General features: G+C 46.3%; 1 protein-coding gene across 4 annotated transcripts in view; it reads right to left on the bottom strand.

The window, feature by feature from the left end:
- The window catches only part of unc5a (unc-5 netrin receptor A), a 363,819-nt gene that overhangs the window by 69,352 nt on the left and 274,366 nt on the right, over window positions 1–20,101 (bottom strand). For 2 of the 4 annotated variants that reach the window (XM_054738923.2, XM_054738925.2), the window contains 2 exons: window positions 18,997–19,224; window positions 17,955–18,254 (listed from right to left, as the gene is read on the bottom strand). In XM_054738923.2, coding sequence (XP_054594898.1) covers window positions 17,955–18,254; window positions 18,997–19,224 — 528 coding nt within the window. The remainder of the gene's footprint in view (window positions 1–17,954; window positions 18,255–18,996; window positions 19,225–20,101) is intronic. The other 2 variants (XM_054738924.2, XM_054738926.2) reach the window with 1 other exon arrangement.

Below are 20,101 nucleotides of genomic sequence, written 5' to 3'. Positions count from 1 at the left end.
CAGATGCAAATCTGTGCAACGCTGGCGTTCGTCCCCGATGTCAACAATTAGCCGAGACAAATGCGGACACTGAATCACGGTTTAAATGTCCTCCGTCTGCCACCGAGTAGATAAATGAGACCGCAGAACAGACTACTCCAGGAAAAATGAGCTTCTCCAGGAATATGTTCAAACACACACTCGAGGATAGGAAGAGCTGCTGAGGCAGTTAAAGTGTTGCAGCATTTACATTGTGATTCTTATGCCAAAAGTATCCACTCAAATGTAGGCCAGACTGTGTGACACTATTCTAACAATCTTAGAATTTATTCTGGGTCTGTTTACAGTAAGAGAAACATTTTGAATAAAGCTAAGGTGTTTGAATGCTCACAGCTCTGACTCTATAAAAGACTCACTCTGAAACGGTGATAAATGACAGAATAACTCCTGTGAGTGGATGCATGCAAGTGTAAGAATTTTTTTGTTTCCTTCCTTCCTGCAGTCCTATGAGAAGATGGGTGCCAATGCATGCTACAGTGAACATGGCTTTGAGTTAATCCATGCATAAAATATCTCTCTGTAAGAGACAGAAAACGGAAACACACAGAGAGGGAGAACGGTGGCAGAGAAAACACATGGAAAACACAATTCCTCCACTAGATGTTGTCATTCTCAGTTATCTGGACAGCTTGCAATGAGCCATGAGGAAATATCTTGTTCAGTTTAATTACATAAGCACTGCTTTGTAATTGAGAAGCAAAATGCAGAATGATGAGTCAATTTTTATTTTCACTATACAATGCATCAGAATAATCTGCACCTCGACAACCTTCTGCATGACATTTGTGGACATCAACTACAATTTGAATCAGCTTCTCCATTTGTGAAAGCTTTATTCCAGGGATCTTTCCAGGTACAATATTTTTGCACAAGCCCATTCACCCCATCGCTGCAGGACTCCAATTGCTTGTCTCACCAAATTTACATTGTCAGATAACAACATGTGTTCCCGAGCAAGGCCGTGTCTGCCGCTCACCGCTCCCGACGGGGAGGTGTCAAATGTAGAAGATAATTTTCACCACACCAAAAAATAAACAATCAATGATGAACAAGAGTCTGCTTCTAGGCCTACAGAAAGAGGGAGAGAAAAAGAAGGGGACACACAACGATTCAACTAGTGCAAGCTATCACTGCGTAAACCTAATGAGGAAATGTAAAATCAACATTGTTTTACTGAACAATCACACGATAATAAATCACAGTGAATTTAGTGCCAACCACAGCCTTAAGACGTGTGTTGAAAATGCCCAAGTCCATACTTATGAGAGCACCATGTGAGCACCTGTGTGCATATACGTGCTTGTATATGTGAGGTTTCTCTATAGGAGCATCCAATAGAGTGTGAGGGGCCACAGATCTGCCCCCAAAGATGTGTAGAAGATGAAGGGAGCTCCAAGTCCCACAGATCCAGGAGCTGCCCCAGAGTGCAGGGACCCCAGGGAGACCATAACCAGAAAAGCCCCAGCCCCCTCTCGAGAGGCGCAGAGGATATCCCCAGAGGGTCACTACCAGCAGTCGGCAAGAGTCCCGCGAGATATCAGCGGCAAGCCCACAGGCCCGCCTACAGCCTTCCACCCCCAAGCCAGCAGAGCAGGGTTCCCATTCTTTTTTGACATGATTTTCCAGGACTTTTTCAAGACTTTTTCAGCTGCTGCAGTATGGGTCAAGTTATTACAGCTAGGGCTGGGTGATATTATTTTCATATCAGGATGTATTTTGCAACAGATATGACACTGTACCTATACCGCTATAACAATTTTATGGTTGCACAAAGACAGTTGTCTTTCACTATAGAGAGCCTAAGTCTCCTCCATGTCCAGTCGGCTCATGGTACTTTTGCTTAAATAACAGCATTTAAGTCTCAGTCTCTCAGTCTCTCACTCACTCTCTCTCTCTCTCTCTCTCTCTCTCTCTCTCTCTCTCTCTCTCTCTCTCTCTCTCTCTCTCTCTCTCTCTCTCTCTCTCTCTCTCTCTCTCTCTCTCTCTCTCTCTCTCTCTCTCTCTCTCTCTCTCTCTCTCTCTCTCTCTCTCTCTCTCTCTCTCTCTCTCTCTCTCTCTCTCTCTCTCTCTCTCTCACACACACACACACACACACACACACACACACACACACACACACACACACACACACACACACACACACACACACACACACACACACACACACACACACACGTGTAGTAAATATTTGCTCAAATATTGATAAGGAGTTACCAGCATTAACCCTCTGGAGTTTGTGGTATAGTTAGCCGTATTTACAAGTTTTAGTGTTCACCTTTATATTACACTCTCTTTTACAGTTTGTGCCTTGTTTGGTATAATTATTTTCAGCACAACCTCACATATGTGAGTTCAGAGTAATCTCTTCATTTTGTTAGATGTATTAGCACACTAATTATTAAGTAATTAGTAAACAAATAATCAAAATCCGAACAGAAAAAAAATACATATTTGCTGAAGTGAAAACTAGGGATGAAACTATACCACTTTTTTCCAAACTGATACGATGCCGATATTTGGATCGGAGTACTCGCCGATACAGATTACCGATGCAAATACATCTACCACACAAAGAAATGCTCTGAATTGGAATACAGGTTGTATTGTCTTCTTTGCTTTCAACAGGAAAAGACTGTGAGGTGGATAAAAAGTAAAATATATGAATAGAAATGATCACAAAACTAAAATTTTAGGTGAACAGAAATGACAAGTTACAGTGAAGTCACTTTAAAGCTACTGCATTGGTATCGGTTAACTTTTACTGCGTAGGAGAGTAACATATGTATCTGGGTGCTTTTAAAGCTTAATGTACTACACTACACTTTGACCAATAAGATATGAATTTATATATAAACATGGAAATATCAACCTGATTGGTCTTTGACTGTTTAACCAGAAGATTTAGAATTCTTTGTTTATTCAGGGATTTTCAGACACTTTGTATTAATTCAAGAAGAGAGTCAAGTTTATAAGAGTAAGAAATTTATTTTCTAAACAACTAAAAAAATGACAACTAGGACACTTTATGTGATGAATGGATCTAAGTGGATGGAATGTGAGGTGTGATGATGTGTGAATGTGATGTTATCAGAACCTTCATATCTGAAGAAACTGAGTTCTGAGTGGGAATGAATTTGGTCTGCATTAAACTAACAAAGTTGGTTCTCATCAAAAACACATTAGACGCAATCTGTCGAGTCTACGTACCCTCGAAGACCCCAGTGGTAGATCCGGAATGTGTTGAGATCCGGGGACCCCAGAGGTACCGAAGTCCGTAGAAGAAACCGTAGTGCCGACTAGATCGGTCTCGAGATGTCTTCAGGTCACGACAGTTGTTATTTACGTCTTAGGAATAACTCTTAAGGAGTTGGAAGTTGGTTCAGCTTTATTCTGAAGGAACCGTTTGCAGTCAGCTGTAGTGTGCAACAGGCTTTTGACAGCTTTTCAAAAGATGCTCTGGGTTAAAGAGGTTTTGCTCCAGATGGCCGGTCCGAAGCTTTCTCAAGAACTCACAAGAACTAAAACTAACTCACGGTAAAGTGAGCTCTGTTTTAATTATCGTCGTATTTTGATTTATTAACAAATCAGAAATTGACATGTAAAAAGGGTTTTAACCAACAAACCTCAGAAAACACGCCTCGCATCAGATACAGGAGCTCTGATTGGTGGAACAGAATGCAATGTGTCAGGATATTAGCTTAACCTTGTCATCTTCACGTGTCTGAGTGTGTGAGCTGTCAGCAGATAGTAATTCACTTGTTAAAGCTAAAATTACTGATCATAACATAATAATATTAATTTCAACCACAGTAATTTAAGCACAGATTAATTAAAACATTATTCTTCAACCAATATTGTTCATTCAACCATATGATTATTTACTCATCTTATTCATTATATGATTTATTTCTGAAAGTTCATCCGTCTTGTGCTGTGAATGAAAACCAGTCTTAGATAAGAGTGAAACTGGAGGGACCTTGGCAGAGCAACAGTATCTTTCTTGCCGATTAAAGCACCAGTTAAGACTTTGTCGTCTTCCTCCGCTTATCCGGGTCCGGGTCGCGGGGGGAGCATCCCAACTAGGGAGCTCCAGGCCGTCCTCTCCCCGGCCTTGTCCACCAGCTCCTCCGGCAGGACCCCAAGGTGTTCCCGGACCAGATTGGAGATGTAACCTCTCCAACGTGTCCTGGGTCGACCCGGGGGCCTTCTGCCGGCAGGACATGCCCGAAACACCTCCCCGGGGAGGCGTCCAGGAGGCATCCTGACCAGATGCCCAAACCACCTCAACTGGCTCCTTTCGATCCGGAGGAGCAGCGGTTCTACTCCGAGTCCCTCCCGAATGTCCGAGCTCCTCACCCTATCTCTAAGGCTGAGCCCGGCCACCCTACGGAGGAAACTCATTTCGGCCGCTTGTATGCGCGATCTCGTTCTTTCGGTCATTACCCAAAGCTCATGACCATAGGTGAGGATTGGGACGTAGATCGACCGGTAAATCGAGAGCCTGGCTTTCTGGCTCAGCTCCCTCTTCCCCACGACAGATCGGCTCAGCGTCCGCATCACTGCAGACGCCGAACCAATCCGCCTGTCGATCTCCCGATCCCCCCTACCCTCACTCGTGAACAAGACCCCGAGATACTTAAACTCCTCCACTTGAGGTAGGACCTCTCCCCCGACCAGGAGGTGGCAAGCCACCCTTTTCCGGTCGAGAACCATGGTCTCAGATTTGGAGGTGCTGATCCTCATCCCAGCCGCTTCACATTCGGCCGCGAACCTACCCAGCAAGAGCTGAAGGTCAGAGCTGGATGAAGCTAGGAGGACCACATCATTTTTTTTTTTTTTTTTTTTTTTTTTAACGTGTCCTGTCTGGCTGTGAAGCAAGCAGAATTGATGTCTGAATGCTGGTAACAAGCCTTACAGTTTTACTCTCAGGTGGAGCATCAGAGCATCTGCTTTTAATGTCTCAGGTGGAGCATCAAAGAGTCTGCTTTTAATGTCGCACCTGATATTTAAAACTTTATTGTTATTGTTTTTGAATGCTTTGTAATTTCGACCAGACACGGAGACAGAGGTGAAAGAGAAAGGAAAAGAGAAAAGGTGGGGAGAGAGGGGGTTAGGTGGGGGGGGGGATTCAACAAAAATAAACAATAATGAACAAGAGTCTGCTTCTAGACCTGCAAAATGAGACGAGAAAAAAGCAAAACATAACAAAAAAATGGGACACAACACCAATATAACAAAATCAAGCTATCACTGCGTCAACTTGATGAAGAAATATATAATCAATCATTGTTTAACTAAACAGTCACACGATAATATACCACAGTGCATTGAGTGCCCACCATAGTCTTAAGACATGTGTTGAACGTGCCCAAGCCCATACTTATGAGAGCACCATGTGAGCACCTGTGTGTGTACACGCGCTTGTTTATGTAAGGTTTATCTATAGGAGCGTCCAATAGAGAGTGTGAGGGACCACAGATCTGCCCCCCAAAGACGCGTAGGAGATGGGGGGGAGCCCCAAGTCCCAGAGATCCAGGCGCTGCCCCAGAACACAGGAACCCCAAGGAGCCCGCAACCAGAAAGGCCCCCGCCCCCCTCGAGAGGCACAGAGGATCGCCCCGGGGGGCCACAACCAGCAGCCGGCAGAGCCCCGGGAGATATCAGCGGCAAGTCCTCAGGCCTGCCCGCAGCCTCCCACCCCCTAGCCGGCCGAGTCCGGGACCCAGCGACCCGGGACCCAGGGGCGACCACCCCCGCCGGGGACCCAGCAGAGCCCAGGGACCCAGACCCCCCCAGGCCGCCACCGGGATTGATCAGGCAGATGCCAAAAATCTTAAACTCCCTGACCCGGGAGCCACGAACACTCAGGCAGACCAAGGCATCACACCCACACCAGGTGTGACAGGGGGGAGGGGAGACGAAGATCTATATCATCAAAGGAGGTCCCAGGAGAAGGGAGGAGTCAAAGGCCCCACCTGACATATACAGTCATACACAAACACAGTCACACACTCCCTCCCTCATGCTCACACATGCACATACAACCAAAGACTTACAAAAATACACGCCGGACACCCATTCATGCTCCCCATACACACCCTATTCACTCTGGTCCCGGTAATGCTGCACATGGGGTACAACCACCACCGGTTACCAGAGTTTGACCCTTTCTGCTGGGGTGCTGATGAGCAGGCTCCCCCGCCCACCGCCGAGCACAGCAACCCACCACCCCAGACCCCAACCAGACGGCCAGATCTCCCTCCTAGTCTCCAGCCCCAAAAAAAAAAAAAAAGGAGGACCACATCATCCGCAAAAAGCAGAGACGAGATTCTCCTGCCACCAAACTCGACACACTCCACACCACGGCTGCGTCTAGAAATTCTGTCCATAAAAGTGATGAACAGAACCGGTGACAAAGGGCAGCCCTGGCGGAGTCCAACCCTCACTGGGAACAGGTCCAACTTACTACCGGCTATGCGGACCAAACTCACGCTCCTCTGGTAAAGGGACTGAATGGCCCTTAACAGAAAGCCACCCACCCCATACTCCTGGAGCGTCCCCCACAGGGTGCCCCTGGGGACACGGTCATAAGCCTTCTCCAATCCACAAAGCACATGTGGATTGGTTGGGCAAACTCCCATGCCCCCTCCATCACCCTTGCAAGGGTATAGAGCTGGTCCACAGTTCCACGGCCAGGACGAAAACCACATTGCTCCTCCTCTATCTGAGATTCAACTATCGATCGGACCCTCCTCTCCAGTACCTTGGAGTAGACCTTTCCAGGGAGGCTGAGGAGTGTGATCCCCCTAAAGATGGAACACACCCTCAGGTCACCCTTCTTAAAGATGGGGACCACCACCCCGGTCTGCCACTCCCTAGGAACTGCCCCCGATGACCACGCAATGTTGTAGAGACGTGTCAACCATGACAGCCCTACAACATCCATAGCCTTGAGATACCCAGGACGAACCTCATCCGCCCCCGGGGCTCCGCCGCTGTGTAGTTGTTTGACTACCTCAGCAACTTCTGCCCCCGAGATCGGACAGTCCATCCCCAGGCCTCCCAGCTCTGGTTCCTCCTCGGAATGCGCATTGGTGGGATTGAGGAGCTCCTCAGAGTATTCCTTCCACCGTCCGACTATAGCCTCAGTTGACGTCAGCAGCTCACCATCCCCACTGTAAACAGTGTGAGCGAGTTGCTGCCTTCCTCTCCTGAGGCGCCGGACAGTTTGCCAGAACCTCTTTGGAGCCGATCGATAGTCTTTCTCCATGGCCTCACCAAACTCCTCCCACGCCCGAGATTTTGCCTCGGCAACTGCCACTGCTGCACCCCGCTTGGCTATCCGGTACCTGTCTGCTGCCTACGGAGACCCACAGACCAGCCACGCCCTGTAGGCCTCCTTCTTCAGCCTGACGGCTCCCCGAACCTCTGGTGTCCACCAGCGGGTACGGGGGTTGCCAACTCGACTGGCACCGGCCACCTTACGACCACAGCTAGCAACAGCCGCCTCGACAATCGCAGAGTGGAAAAAGGCCCACTCGGACTCAATGTCAACCACTGCTCTCGGGACGTGGTCAAAGCTCTGCCGGAGGTGGGAGTTGAAGACCGTCTTGACAGGTTCTTCTGCCAGGCGTTCCCAGCAGACCCTCACTATGCGTTTGGGTCTGCCAGGTCTACGCGGCATGTTCCCTTGCCATCTGATCCAACTCACCACCAGGTGGTGATCAGTTGACAGCTCCGCCCCTCTCTTCACTCGGGTGTCCAAAACATACGGCCGCAGGTCAGATGATACGACTACAAAATCTATCATCGACCTGTGACCTAGGCTGCCCTGGTACCAAGTGTACCGGTGGGCATCCTTATGTTCGAACATGGTGTTCGTTATGGCCAAACTGCGGCTTGCACAGAAGTCCAATAACAAAACACCGCTCGAGTTCAGATTAGGTGGGCCATTCCTCGCAATCACACCCCTCCAGGTCAAGCTGTCATTGCCCACGTGAGCATTGAAGTCCCCCAGCAGGACAATGGAGTCCCCTGATGGAGCACTATCTAGCACTCGTCCCAGGGACTCCAAAAAGGGTGGGTACTCTGAACTGATATTTGGCCCATAAGCACAAACAACAGTCAGGACCCGTTCCCCGACCCGAAGGCGCAAGGAAGCTACCCTCTTGTCCCCCGGGGTAAACCCCAACACACAGGCAGAGAGTCTTGGGGCTAACAAAAAGCCAACCCCAGCCCTCCACCTCTCACCCGGAGCAACTCCAGCAAAGTAGAGTGTCCAACCCCTCTCCAGGTCTCGGGTTCCAGAGCCAATGCAATGTGTCGAGGTGAGTCCGACTATATCTAGCTGGTACCGCTCAACCTCTGCCACAAGCTCCGGCTCCTTCCCCGCCAGCGAGGTGACGTTCCATGTCCCAAAAACTAGTTTTCTTGTCCGGGGATTGGACCGCCAAGGCTCCCGCCTTGGTCTGCCACCCGATTCGCATTGCACCGGACCCTTCATGTTCCTCCTGCGGGTGGTGGGTCCACAGTTGGACGAGCCCATGTATCCGGTTCGGGCTGGGCCCGGCCGGGCCCCATGGGCGAAAGCCCGGCCACCAGGCGCTCGCTCACGGGCCCCAACCCCAGGCCTGGCTCCAGGGTGGGACCCCGGAAACCCTCCGGGCCGGGTACTCCGACTCTTCGTTTTAACCGCCATGAAAGATCCTTCGAACCGTTCTTTGTCTCACCCTTCACCTAAGACCAATTTGTCATGGGAGACCCTACCAGGGGCACTAAGTGCCCCAGACAACATAGCTCCTAGGATCATTAGGGCACTCAAACTCCTCCACCACGATAAGGTGACGGTTCAAGGAGGAGCAGTTAAGACTTATGTCTCCAAATGACCCGATACTGAAGAGGTGACCTGTAGTTGGAAAAACAGACCATTTCTGGAGGCTACAACTGATACCGGTATCTGTATTTGTTCATCCCTATTGAAAACAACAAAACATTTGTGACAACCCATTTTCAGCACTCAGAATAAAACTTGAAGGTGTGAGTAAAAAACAGAAAAGGTCAAATGTAGCAAATAACAGTTTTTTTTGCATGAAAATGCAAGGCATGTCTGAGACGTTTTCATGTAAAACTACTGTTATGCTGAAAATGGAGTTCTACACTTCTTTCTACCTCTGTTACTTCCAAATATGTCCAGCAGAAGACAGGATCAGGTTTAGCAAGCCACAACATTATACACATATTTTTACAAAGAAGGTGTCAGGACCAAAAGCCATAGTTTATGTGTGCCAAGCCTCAAAATAACCCACAGGGGAACATCAGAGGATTTTCTAATCCAGTGGGTGTCCTCTTTGACTTTGTCCACCTGGAAGCAGCAAGGAGCCCACTCTCTGAAGCAGAACGTTTTCCCTGCCTGCACTTAGCCACTATTTACACATGATTTTGTGACTGGGTGATGTGGTTCGTCTGGTATCTCTGCCTTATAGGATGAGCTTGGTCTTGTTTTTCTTCCTGACTCCCGAGTCCTAGCTTATGGTGAAGAGCATTAAGAGCAGAGACGGAGCTGACAGAGAGCTCCGTTTGTAGGATTTCGCTCTGCATCTGCCACAGATCAAATGCATAAAAGCACCTTTATCTTGGCACAGATTATTTGCCTTTGATTACTTGGATAAACATGATAATTCACAACTTTTATTTAGCTTTAAATACAAGCTCTAATCATGAAGCTGAGTGGTTTTCTGGTGGCATAATAACGAGTGTAATGCAACCAGTGCGCCATCACGTGGATTGACTCCTGAGGGCTAAAAATGGGGACACACAAAAATACAACAGAACAAACATATCACTGCACCACCAACATGAGCATATATAACAGTAACAATTGTTGCTGGAAAAACACACAGTAATAATTCATAGTGCATTTAGTATCAACCACAGCCTTAGGTTATATGCCAAAAACGCCCAAGTCCATACTTGTGAGACCACCATGTGAGCACCTGTGTGCGCACATGCGCTTGTGTATTTAAGATTTCTCTTTAGAAGTGTTCAATGGTGAGTATGAGGGGCCACATACCTGTCCCCAAATACCCATGGAAGGTGGAGGAGTTCCAAACCCCAGAGGTTCCCCCTGGAGAGTGGAGACCAAGAGGAGACTGCCGTCAGAGAAGCCCCAGACCCTCTCTCGGGATCCGCAGAGGATCATCGGGGGAAAGAGATAATAACCCCAAGCCCCCAGGCCCACCCGCAGCCTCCCTCTCCAGGGCAGGCCAAGATTGGATCTCAGTGGCCCAGGGCGCCAAACCCAGGTGGAGATCCAACAGATCCCGGTGAGCCAGACCCCATCGGGAGTGAGCTAGCAGATTCCAGAACTTCCAGCCCACACACCGGAGCTGCGAATACACAGGCAGACTGAGGCACCACCCACCCTAAGCCTAAAGCAAATTTTATGTTTCTGATTGACTTAAGGTCTAAAATGCAATGCCTTTATGTTCAAATATAAAACATGAGTATCAATTCACTACATAAATCGGCAGTAATTGTTTATAAAGTAGTTTTCTTACTATTAGAGTTTAGATATTTTTCGTAATTAAGACAATTTTTTCATATTTCAGGGATTAAAAGGTTGATCAACTAGCTTGAAAACAAGGCTTGCTACTCCTTTTTGGAGTCCCAAACCTTTTCTCCTTTAAATTGACATTTTAGACAAAAACAAAGCTGGTTTCTAATTTGGTAAAAGTCTTATATAAAAGTTTTATTTGTTAGGAGCTCTGCAAACAAATGTAAAGCAGAAGAAGACAATGAGATGTTTATTGGAGTTGGTTGTTTATAATAAACTGTCCCATTAACATCCAGTCAGACACATCTAAACAGGTGCAAAAAAGCAAATAAAACAGCCTTGTTCTCACAGTATTTCTCCTTTACTGTGGAAACTGATTCTAAATTATTTAGATGATACTTATGTTTGAAGTTTAGCGGCAGTGAACAGCCAACAGAGAATTACAGAGCTCTCCATGCAAGAAAGACTCACAACAGCAACTGCATGAAACTGTCGTCTCAGCAGATTAATTTAGATCTCAAGAAACGTTTTACTTTAGTTTAATGAATTACATACATAAATTAAAGAGAGAGTTTATGTTTCAGTTTGTGTTACAAAACAAAGACAGGAAATGCAAACATAGATTAACACAGACAGAAGATAAGCAACACGTCAAAAATGCCAGGGTAACGTTTGAGCACCATAGGGCTCAGCTCATTAACAAAAGACGCACAACTAAATAATCCCAAACAAGAATTATGCTGGGTGATAGGGCTGCTCAATTAATCGAATTTTAATCACAATTACGATCTGAGTTTTGAACGATTATAAAAAACAAAACAAGCCTATTATTTGCTCCTCCCGCTTGCGCTGTCCTGAGTTGCAAATGAAGTGCTCCTCCCTAGCGACTTTGACGCTATTTCTAGCAGCTTTTCAGACCCCCTTCTTGACTTTTTAACTTAAAAGTACCTAGTGAACACCTCAGAAACATCTCTGGTAACCCTTAGCTACTTTCTGGATAACTGTCGTCGACATTTCCTGCAGGTTAGCTAAACACTCCGCCTGCGCTCCGGACCGTTCTTCAGGACATTAGGAAAGGGAATGATGTAGTGATGTGTCAGTCATTAAAGAAACGGCTCTCGGAGCCGGCTCCCTGTTGGATTAACCAGAGTGAGTGACACACACACACGTACCTGCGAGCTCCTGAGCCACTAAAAACGGCTAAATGTGCACGTGCGGCATGCTAAACACACGTGCAGCTTGCCCCGATTGCTGTGAGACCGGGTTGGGGGGTGGGGGGTGCAGCTGTGGTTGGGACAATTATTACATTAACTGATGGACTTGTAAATAAATAGTTTATAAATAAGGTAGAAATAAGTTCCTCACGCTGATAAAGAATAACTAATCTCTCTGAGGACACGGTGCTAGTGTACTCTCCTACAGCACCTTGACACGACTCAATAAATGTTATGCAACATTTTGTGAACATCAATTAATTTGCATTTATTTGTTATAAATGCCACTGTATAATTCTTGCTGTCAGTATTTGCAAGATATTGGTATTTGGGTCTGTACTGGTTAGACTTAAATGAGTTAAACCAAGGTCTACAGCCCTTGGGTCATGGACTATGAGCTATAAGTATATTGGTCTTTTTATACTGGGAATCAGGAGTTATTTTAGTGATCACCTTGTTTCTTATTTTTGTCCTGATTGTGCCCTGAGCAATTTTATGACTGAATAAAAACAAATAAAATCATAAATTGAAAAATCGTCCTAAATAATCGTGATCTCAATTTCAGTCACCATAATCGTGATTATTATTTTTGCCATAATCGAGCAGCCCTACTGGGTGATATAACAACTATGTTTTGGTCATAAATAATGAAACAGAAAGAGAAGGTCTAGGCTTTTATATACTCAAAACGAGTGTTGGGAGTAACGGCGATCAAGTATAATGGCGTAATATTTTAGATGACGAAGTAATCTAATTATTACTTTTCCCATCATTGCAACGCCTTTACCATTAATGGGCAGGTAAAGTGGTGCGTCACTAATATGTGGTTAAATGAAGCACAGCAGTGTCAGGCTGTCCAACAGCCACACTAGTGATGTGTCGGTCACACACAAAAATGCTCTTAGAGCTGATTAATAATAATAATGAAATAATAATGCATTGAACTTATATAGCGCTTTTCTAGACACCCAAAGACGCTTTCACACACTCTCACATTCACACACTGCTAGTGATGGTAAGCTACTTGTAGCCACAGCCGCACTGGGGAGGTCTGACAGAGGCGAGGCTGCCATTTGGCGCCGTCGGCCCCTCTGACCACCACTAACACAGGCAAGTTGGGTGAAGTGTCTTGCCCAAGGACACAACAGCAGGATACCCCTGGTGGGAGCTGGAATCGAACCCATGACCCTCCGATCATGAGGCAATCCGCTCTACCACCTGAGCTACTGCTGCCCCGATTAGAGCTGGTTTCTTTTTGGAGGAGCCTGAGTGAGTGACACAGACTCCCCACATCCCACCCCGAGCCGGTGTTACAAATGGTTAAAATGAACACACAGCACCAAACACATCAGGGTGTTTACAGATTGGAAGTATGTGTGTAACCTTGTGCTGCAAGATGAACTGTCGCAAGATTTGGAATTTTCCAAACTTAGGAAAATCCATCTTGTACCGATCCAGTTCAAACTGTCCAACCTCCGGCCTAAAATAGGCCGGACCAATCATATGTTAGTACTCTGTGCTGTAGGGTGGGACAAAGCTTTCACGATAGTATCAAGTGCCCGGCTAAGCAAAAGATACATGGCTACGCCGGCTGACGCTTACAGCAAACAATAGTTCTGAAGGCAAAACGGGGTCCAGTGCAAAGAATGGTTATAGTCGGATGTCTTGAATTTGTTAAAACATATGTAACAGAAAATTCCCTAAAAATCCATTCAGCTATATTTTTACGTCTACAGCTACATCTCATCTCGTCTCATCTTATTCTGTCTATCCGGGTCTGGGTCGCGGGGGCAGCATCCCAAATAGGGAGTTGCAGACCAACCTCTCCCTGGCTACCTCCACCAGCTCCTCCGGCAGGACCCCAAGGCATTCCTGGGCCATTTTGGAGATATACTTTATCCAACGTGTCCTGGGTCGACCAGGGAGCCTCCTCCCGGCAAGACATGCCTGAAACACCTCCCTGGGGAGGCATCCAGGAGGCATCCTACCAAGATGCCCAAACCACCTCAACTAATTCCTTTTGATATGGAGGAGCAGCGGCTCTACTCCACCCTCCTCACCCTATCCCTAAGGCTGAGCCAAGCCACCCCGTGGAGAAAACTCATTTCGGCCAATTGTATCCGCAATCTTGTTCTTTCGGTCATTACCCAAAGCTCATGACCATAGGTGAGGACTGAGCGGTAGATGGACTGGTAAATAGAGAGCCTTGCCTTCCGGCTCAGCTCCTTCTTCACCACAACTGACCAGTTCAGCTTCCGCATCACTGCAGACGTTGCCACAATCCAATCGCGATCTCCCGCTCCTTCACTCGTGAACAAGACCCCGAGAAACTTGAACTCCTCCACTTGAGGCAGGACCACTCTCCCGACCTGGAGTTGGCAAGCCGCCCTTTTCCAATCAAGAACCATGGTCTCAGACTTGGAGGTGCTGATCCTTATCCCAGCCGCTTCACACTCAGCTGTGAACCTCCCCAGCAAGAGCTGTAGGTCAGAGCCTGATTATGCTAGGAGGACCAAATTATCCGCATTATGCAGAGATGAGATTCTCCTGCCACCAAACTCCACACCCTCAACACCATGGCTGTGCCTAGAAATCCTGTCCATAAACGTTATGAACGGGAGCAGTGACATAGGGTAGCCCTCACTGGGAACAGGTCCTTCTTACTGCCGGCTATGCGGACCAAACTCACACTTCTCTGGTACAGGGACTGAATGGCCCTTAGTAAAAGACCATCCACCCCGTACTCCTGGCATACCATCCACAGGGTGCCTCTGGGTACATGGTCATAAGCCTTCTCCAAATCCACAAAACACATGTGGATTGGTTGGGCAAACTCCCATTACCCCCTCCATCACCCTAGCAAGGGTAAAGAGTTGGTCCACAGTTCCACGGCCAGGACGAAAACCACATTGCTCCTCCTCTATCTGGGGTTCAACTATTGACCGGACCCTCCTCTCTAGTACCTTGAAGTAGACCTTTCCCGGGAGACTGACGAGTGTGATCCCCCTATTGTTGGAAAACACTCTGGTCCCCTTTTTAAAAACTTGGGACCACCACCCCAGTCTGCCACTCCACAGGAACTGCCCATGATGACCACGCAATAGGGATGTCCCGATCAGGTTTTTTTGCCCTCGGGTCCGAGTCATTTGATTTTGAGAATCTGCCGATACCGAGTCCCGATCCGATACTTTCGATACATAAAAAGAAGAAAGAAAAGGAAGAAACAGTTCCAGAATGTTCCTTATTTTTTATTTAATTACCTTCTTATTTTAATTTTTATCAACAGATCACTTCTGTGAGGTAGCTTGAACAATCAAGTAATAAATAACATAAATTCTTTACTTTTGGACTTTATTGCAAATATAAAAAGTCTAATATAAAAACAAATAGCACTTCAACTTTAAATACCTGGCGGGGGCTATTTTGCCTCGGCCCCCAAAATGCTTAGATACGCCCCTGAGCATGGGACGGAGTTTTGCAGTCGATCTGAATTGTATCAACTATATAAAAACTACATGCCGATAAATTATTGCTTCACACAGGTACAAACGTGTAGTGGGATAAATCTACCTACATTTTATTTTTTTAAGAACTTTGTTTTGTTTTCTTGGTTTTTATTTTCCTATCTTCCTGTCCTGTCTGTCTCTGATCTTCCTGCATCTCCCAGTCCTCCAGAAAAACTCCTGCCCGCTTCCTTCTTTTTCACCTCACAAGTAACTTTTTAACCAGCAGATCAAATTGATCTATTGACTGTAAAAAAAGCGGAGTGTGCGCTGCGCTGCCCGGCTGCGCCAGTGACGAGCGCTGCAGCGCGAGCGCGTCCACACGTCATGCTCAAACACAGACAGAACTTACCAGAGAGAAAATGAACGGACACAAATGACTGTGTGTTAATTATATATTTTTGGTGACGCCACTTAGAAACTTAGAAAATGTTACTGTGGGCGTGTGCAGAACACAGCTGGAGTTCATGAATAATCAGCGGTCTGCCTGCCGCTCTCTGCATCTCTGCTCAGAAGATTCAGAGTCCATATAATGTAGGTAGAAATTGGATCTCTTCTGGGTGTGTAAGTTAAGGGTATCGGGGGGGCCTGACAAGCTTACAGGAGAACCAAGTTACTCTCCTGTAATTTGAACCCAGTATCCAGTCCGGATCGGGGCTTGGATCGGGAAGTAAAGCCCGAGTCCAGATCAGTCTGAAAACACGTGATCGGATCGGGACATCCCTACCACGCAATGTTGCAGAGACGTGTCAACCAAGACAGTCCTACAATATCCAAAGCCATGAGATACCCAGGTCCGATCTCATCCACCCCAGGGGCTCCACCGGTGCGTAGTTGTTTGACTACCTCAGCAACTTCTGCCCCAGAGATTGGACAGTCCATCCCCAGGTCTCCCAGCTCTGGTTCCTCCTAGAATGTGTGTCAGTAGGATTGAGGAGCTCCTCAAAGTATTCCTTCCACCTCCTGACTATAGCCCCAGTTGACGTCAACAGCTCCCCATCCCCTGGTAACCCTCCAGGCTGGGTACTCTGGCTCTTCGATCTCACTTCCATGAAGATTCTTCGAAACTGCACTTTGTCTCACTCTTCACCTAGGACCAATTTGCCATGGGTTATCCTACCAAAGGCACAAAGTGCCCCAGACAACATAGCTCCTAGGATCCTTAGGGCACTCAAACTCCCTCACCACGATAAGGTGGTGGTTCAATGTATAAATATTTGTCTTGACAACTAGTTACGTGTAGTTTAACATACAGCATGTTGTGAATCAGTTATAAGTGTACATCCACTAGATGACTTCATGTCAAAGTGACTGCTCAACTGGTGAGGCATCTGCCTTACACACTGGGGACCCAGGTCCAAATCCAGGCAGGGTCATTTGAGTTTTCTATTCAGATGGCATATGGAAATGTTTTTTTATTCCACTAATACTATTTTATTACAGTAATGATATATTGTAATAAGAAGCCCACATTTTAATTGTTAAACATCCAAATGAGACGATGTCACGGCCAGAAAAAACGATTAAACTTTTATTTTGGAACTTGATAAGCCTTGCGGGCCGGACCGTGAGAGCGGGGGTGGGGAGGTTTGCCGTGCTCCGCTACCGTTTCTCGTCAGTATCAGCAGAGGGAAGCCCCGCGGTTTGCTGCGCTGCCATGCGTCGTTGATGTCAGCGGAGAAGGTAGGGCGGGTTGGTATGTGTGTGCAGTGGTTCAAATCCACGGTCTGGTCATACCCAAAAATCTTAAAAATGGGACCCAATGCCTCCCCGCTTGACACTATGAATTAAGGGGTTTGATTGAGGGGTTAAACCACCAAATAGTTCCAAAGCGCTGCCATGTCTGCAGCTCACTGCTCCCCCCAGGAATGGGTCAAATGTGGAGTACAAATTTCACCATGTGATGAATAAAGGGACTTTAACTTTAAATCCTGGAAACAAATATAATTCATGCTTTGTTAGAGGATGTAGATCTGAAGGTAAGCAGGATCAGCGCTCTGACATCTTTAAGTAGGACAAAAATCACAGCATCCCTATGTCAGCATGCAGAGAACAGAAAAATCTCAAATTATAAACAACATCCTTAGATTGTGGAGATGAGAAAAGGGTTGCTTTAGCGTTCAGTCCTGTCGGAAGCCGATCATATTTACTGGTTTGGAACTGTTGAGGGCTTCGCAAACCACAAGACCACTTGGCGACTTCAAGGTGTGTTATAAATGTGTCTATTATTTGGCTTTGTGTAAGCCCAACACTGTTACAGTTGTGATTTTTTTATCATCACACGTAGGGTCACTAATAATTGGAAAGTCTTCAAAGAATGTTAAAATCTTGCCATGGGAGACAGGATTTCGATCCATGTTTTCCTCATACAGTGCAAATGAAGAAAACATTTTAAAAAATCACTAACTACAGTAATGAAACTACAGACAAATAAAAGCTAATAATATATTTTTAATAGTGACCTTACCAAAAGTGGTTTTAGAGTAAATAAACTTTAAAATAGTGATAATAATGGTAGGAAGCATTACTTGGGAACCAGTAAAACAAGTATAACGACTCTGAAAACAAGACAGGAGCTTTTCATTCTTTTTATATTTAGTTAACTAGGGAACACTGACAGGCCATACATATAAATAAAGAACCCACCTGTGTTGGGTATAGTGAGTCTCCCACCCAGGAAGTTGAAGGTCCCATAGGTGGTGTTGGCCACATCACGAGGGAGTGTTTTAAAGTAGGTCTGGGTGGACAGCCTGCTTACAAACTCAGCAGGGTCTGAATTTAGCTTGCCATTGTGCAGAGTGTGTGAACCATTGGGAAGCGGGTCCAGCAGGGGCCCGTTGGTCATTGAAAACTTCCCAGCAGCATCATGGCGAGAGCGCAGGGTGCCTTGGTAACTGGTGGTGGTAGTTGTCAGATCAGGCTGGATGGTGAGCAAATGGGAGTTCTCTGAATAATGTAAACAGACACAGAAAAAAAGCAAATCTGTGAGTTTGAGTGGCATGAAGGAGGAGTGTGCGTCTGTGTGTGTGTGTGTGTGTGTGTGTGTGTGTGTGTGTGGGGCGGGAGGAGGTTCTATATCAGACACAGACCTCACACTCTGTAAAGTTGTTGCAACACACAGCAAACTGAAACAAACACCGAAGGAGACACATGGTGCAGCAACAGAGCAAATGCACATAAACACAATTTTCACCCACAGTAAGTCTATTCCCACCACCCCTCCTCCTCTAACGCTGTCTTTTAGCAGTCACACAATCAATTCCAAACAGAACTCAGATGCAGCTTAGCATCCGGAATGCATAAAGGCTTTTTATTTCATGGTGAATCAGAGGCACAGCAGCACAGCTCCACATCTCCATCCACCTCAGACTGTTGTATTTCTATTACTTGCTGTTAAACCTCAGAGGCTCCACACAGGTGGTAAACTGAGTGGGTACATTTCCTCACAAGGAGGCGATGGACAAACATAATTTATCAAGCAGGCAACTAAACACCTTGTCTAACACACACACACACACACACACACACACACACACACACACACACACGCGCACACACCATCATGAATCCTTATGGCTTGACAGTAAACACCACAAACAAACAGGTCTGGTGCTACATGTTGATGGACGCTGCACAGCCACAGTGGGAGGACGTACAGACAAGGGTAAAACAAAGAACAGTGTCCTACTGCTGTGGGGAGGCCTGCGTGGCCGTGGTGCCCACACACCTGGCTTGCTGGGCTTGATGCCCATGGGCTGAAAGCCAGTGGTGAGGATGGAAGAATCTGCCACATCAGCATCTAGGCCCTCCTTCTTGCGCCGGTAGACCAGAATGACGACGATGAGCAGCAAAGTCAGACACAAGGCCACTGCCACCATGCCCACATAGAGCGCCACATCCTCCGCCCCGTTCACGGCTGCAATGGGGAGATAAAGAGAAATAATTTATAAACAGTGAGCATCTTTGACTATTATTCTAGAAATCTAATGTTATATTTGGTAACCAGGTTATGAGTTATGATATTTAAACTAACAACTGAGTTGAGATGCATAATTTGTGCGGAAAGTGAATTCTACTTCTAATATGAATGAACTTAAAATGTTTTTCACACCACTGGGAAGTATTTTTATCTCACCTTTCTTTATAAAGTTACTTTTGTTCAGTGGGATTTATGCTCAGCATGTTGTTTTGAGGTCTGGATTTGGACCATTGTAACAATTTGATTCTTTTTTAGGAGCTGATTTTTTACAGTGGGCTTCCATTTCCAAACATCTCTTTTGTCTCAGTTTTCTAAAGAACACTGTTTCAAAAGAATCATGATTTGTTCTAATGCAACTCTGCAAAGTGCTGCACCGTATCGCACTTCCAAAGAGGCCATTAGTGATTTTTTTGTTGTCTCGGCTATTTAGTACTGTACTGACCCGAATATAAGACAAGGTTTTTTTTTCATTGAAGAAAATTAAAAAATGTGGGGTCGTCTTATAATCGGGGTCTAAGCATTACACGCCCATAAAAGCAGAGGCCGCCAGGCTGTATGTTCTCAACGAGAGAAAAAAATGGAGACGAGAGGTCCAGAGCAGAGTGAACCAAAATTGGGGCAAGTTAACGTGCTATAAGGCAGAGTTATGCGTATTTTAAGATGACGGTGGATATTTCAGCAGAGGAGTCAAACAATGCATGCCTGGATGCATTGGATAGCAGTGAGAAATGGATGACGTTCAGTGGGATGAGCCGACAGGTGTAATGATCTGATGGTACACCCCGCAGCAGCATGAGAGTGAGCGAGTACAGCA

Source organism: Nothobranchius furzeri, chromosome 1 (assembly GCF_043380555.1).
Source record: "Nothobranchius furzeri strain GRZ-AD chromosome 1, NfurGRZ-RIMD1, whole genome shotgun sequence".
NCBI lineage: Eukaryota > Metazoa > Chordata > Actinopteri > Cyprinodontiformes > Nothobranchiidae > Nothobranchius > Nothobranchius furzeri.
This window is presented reverse-complemented; position numbering and strand designations above follow the sequence as displayed.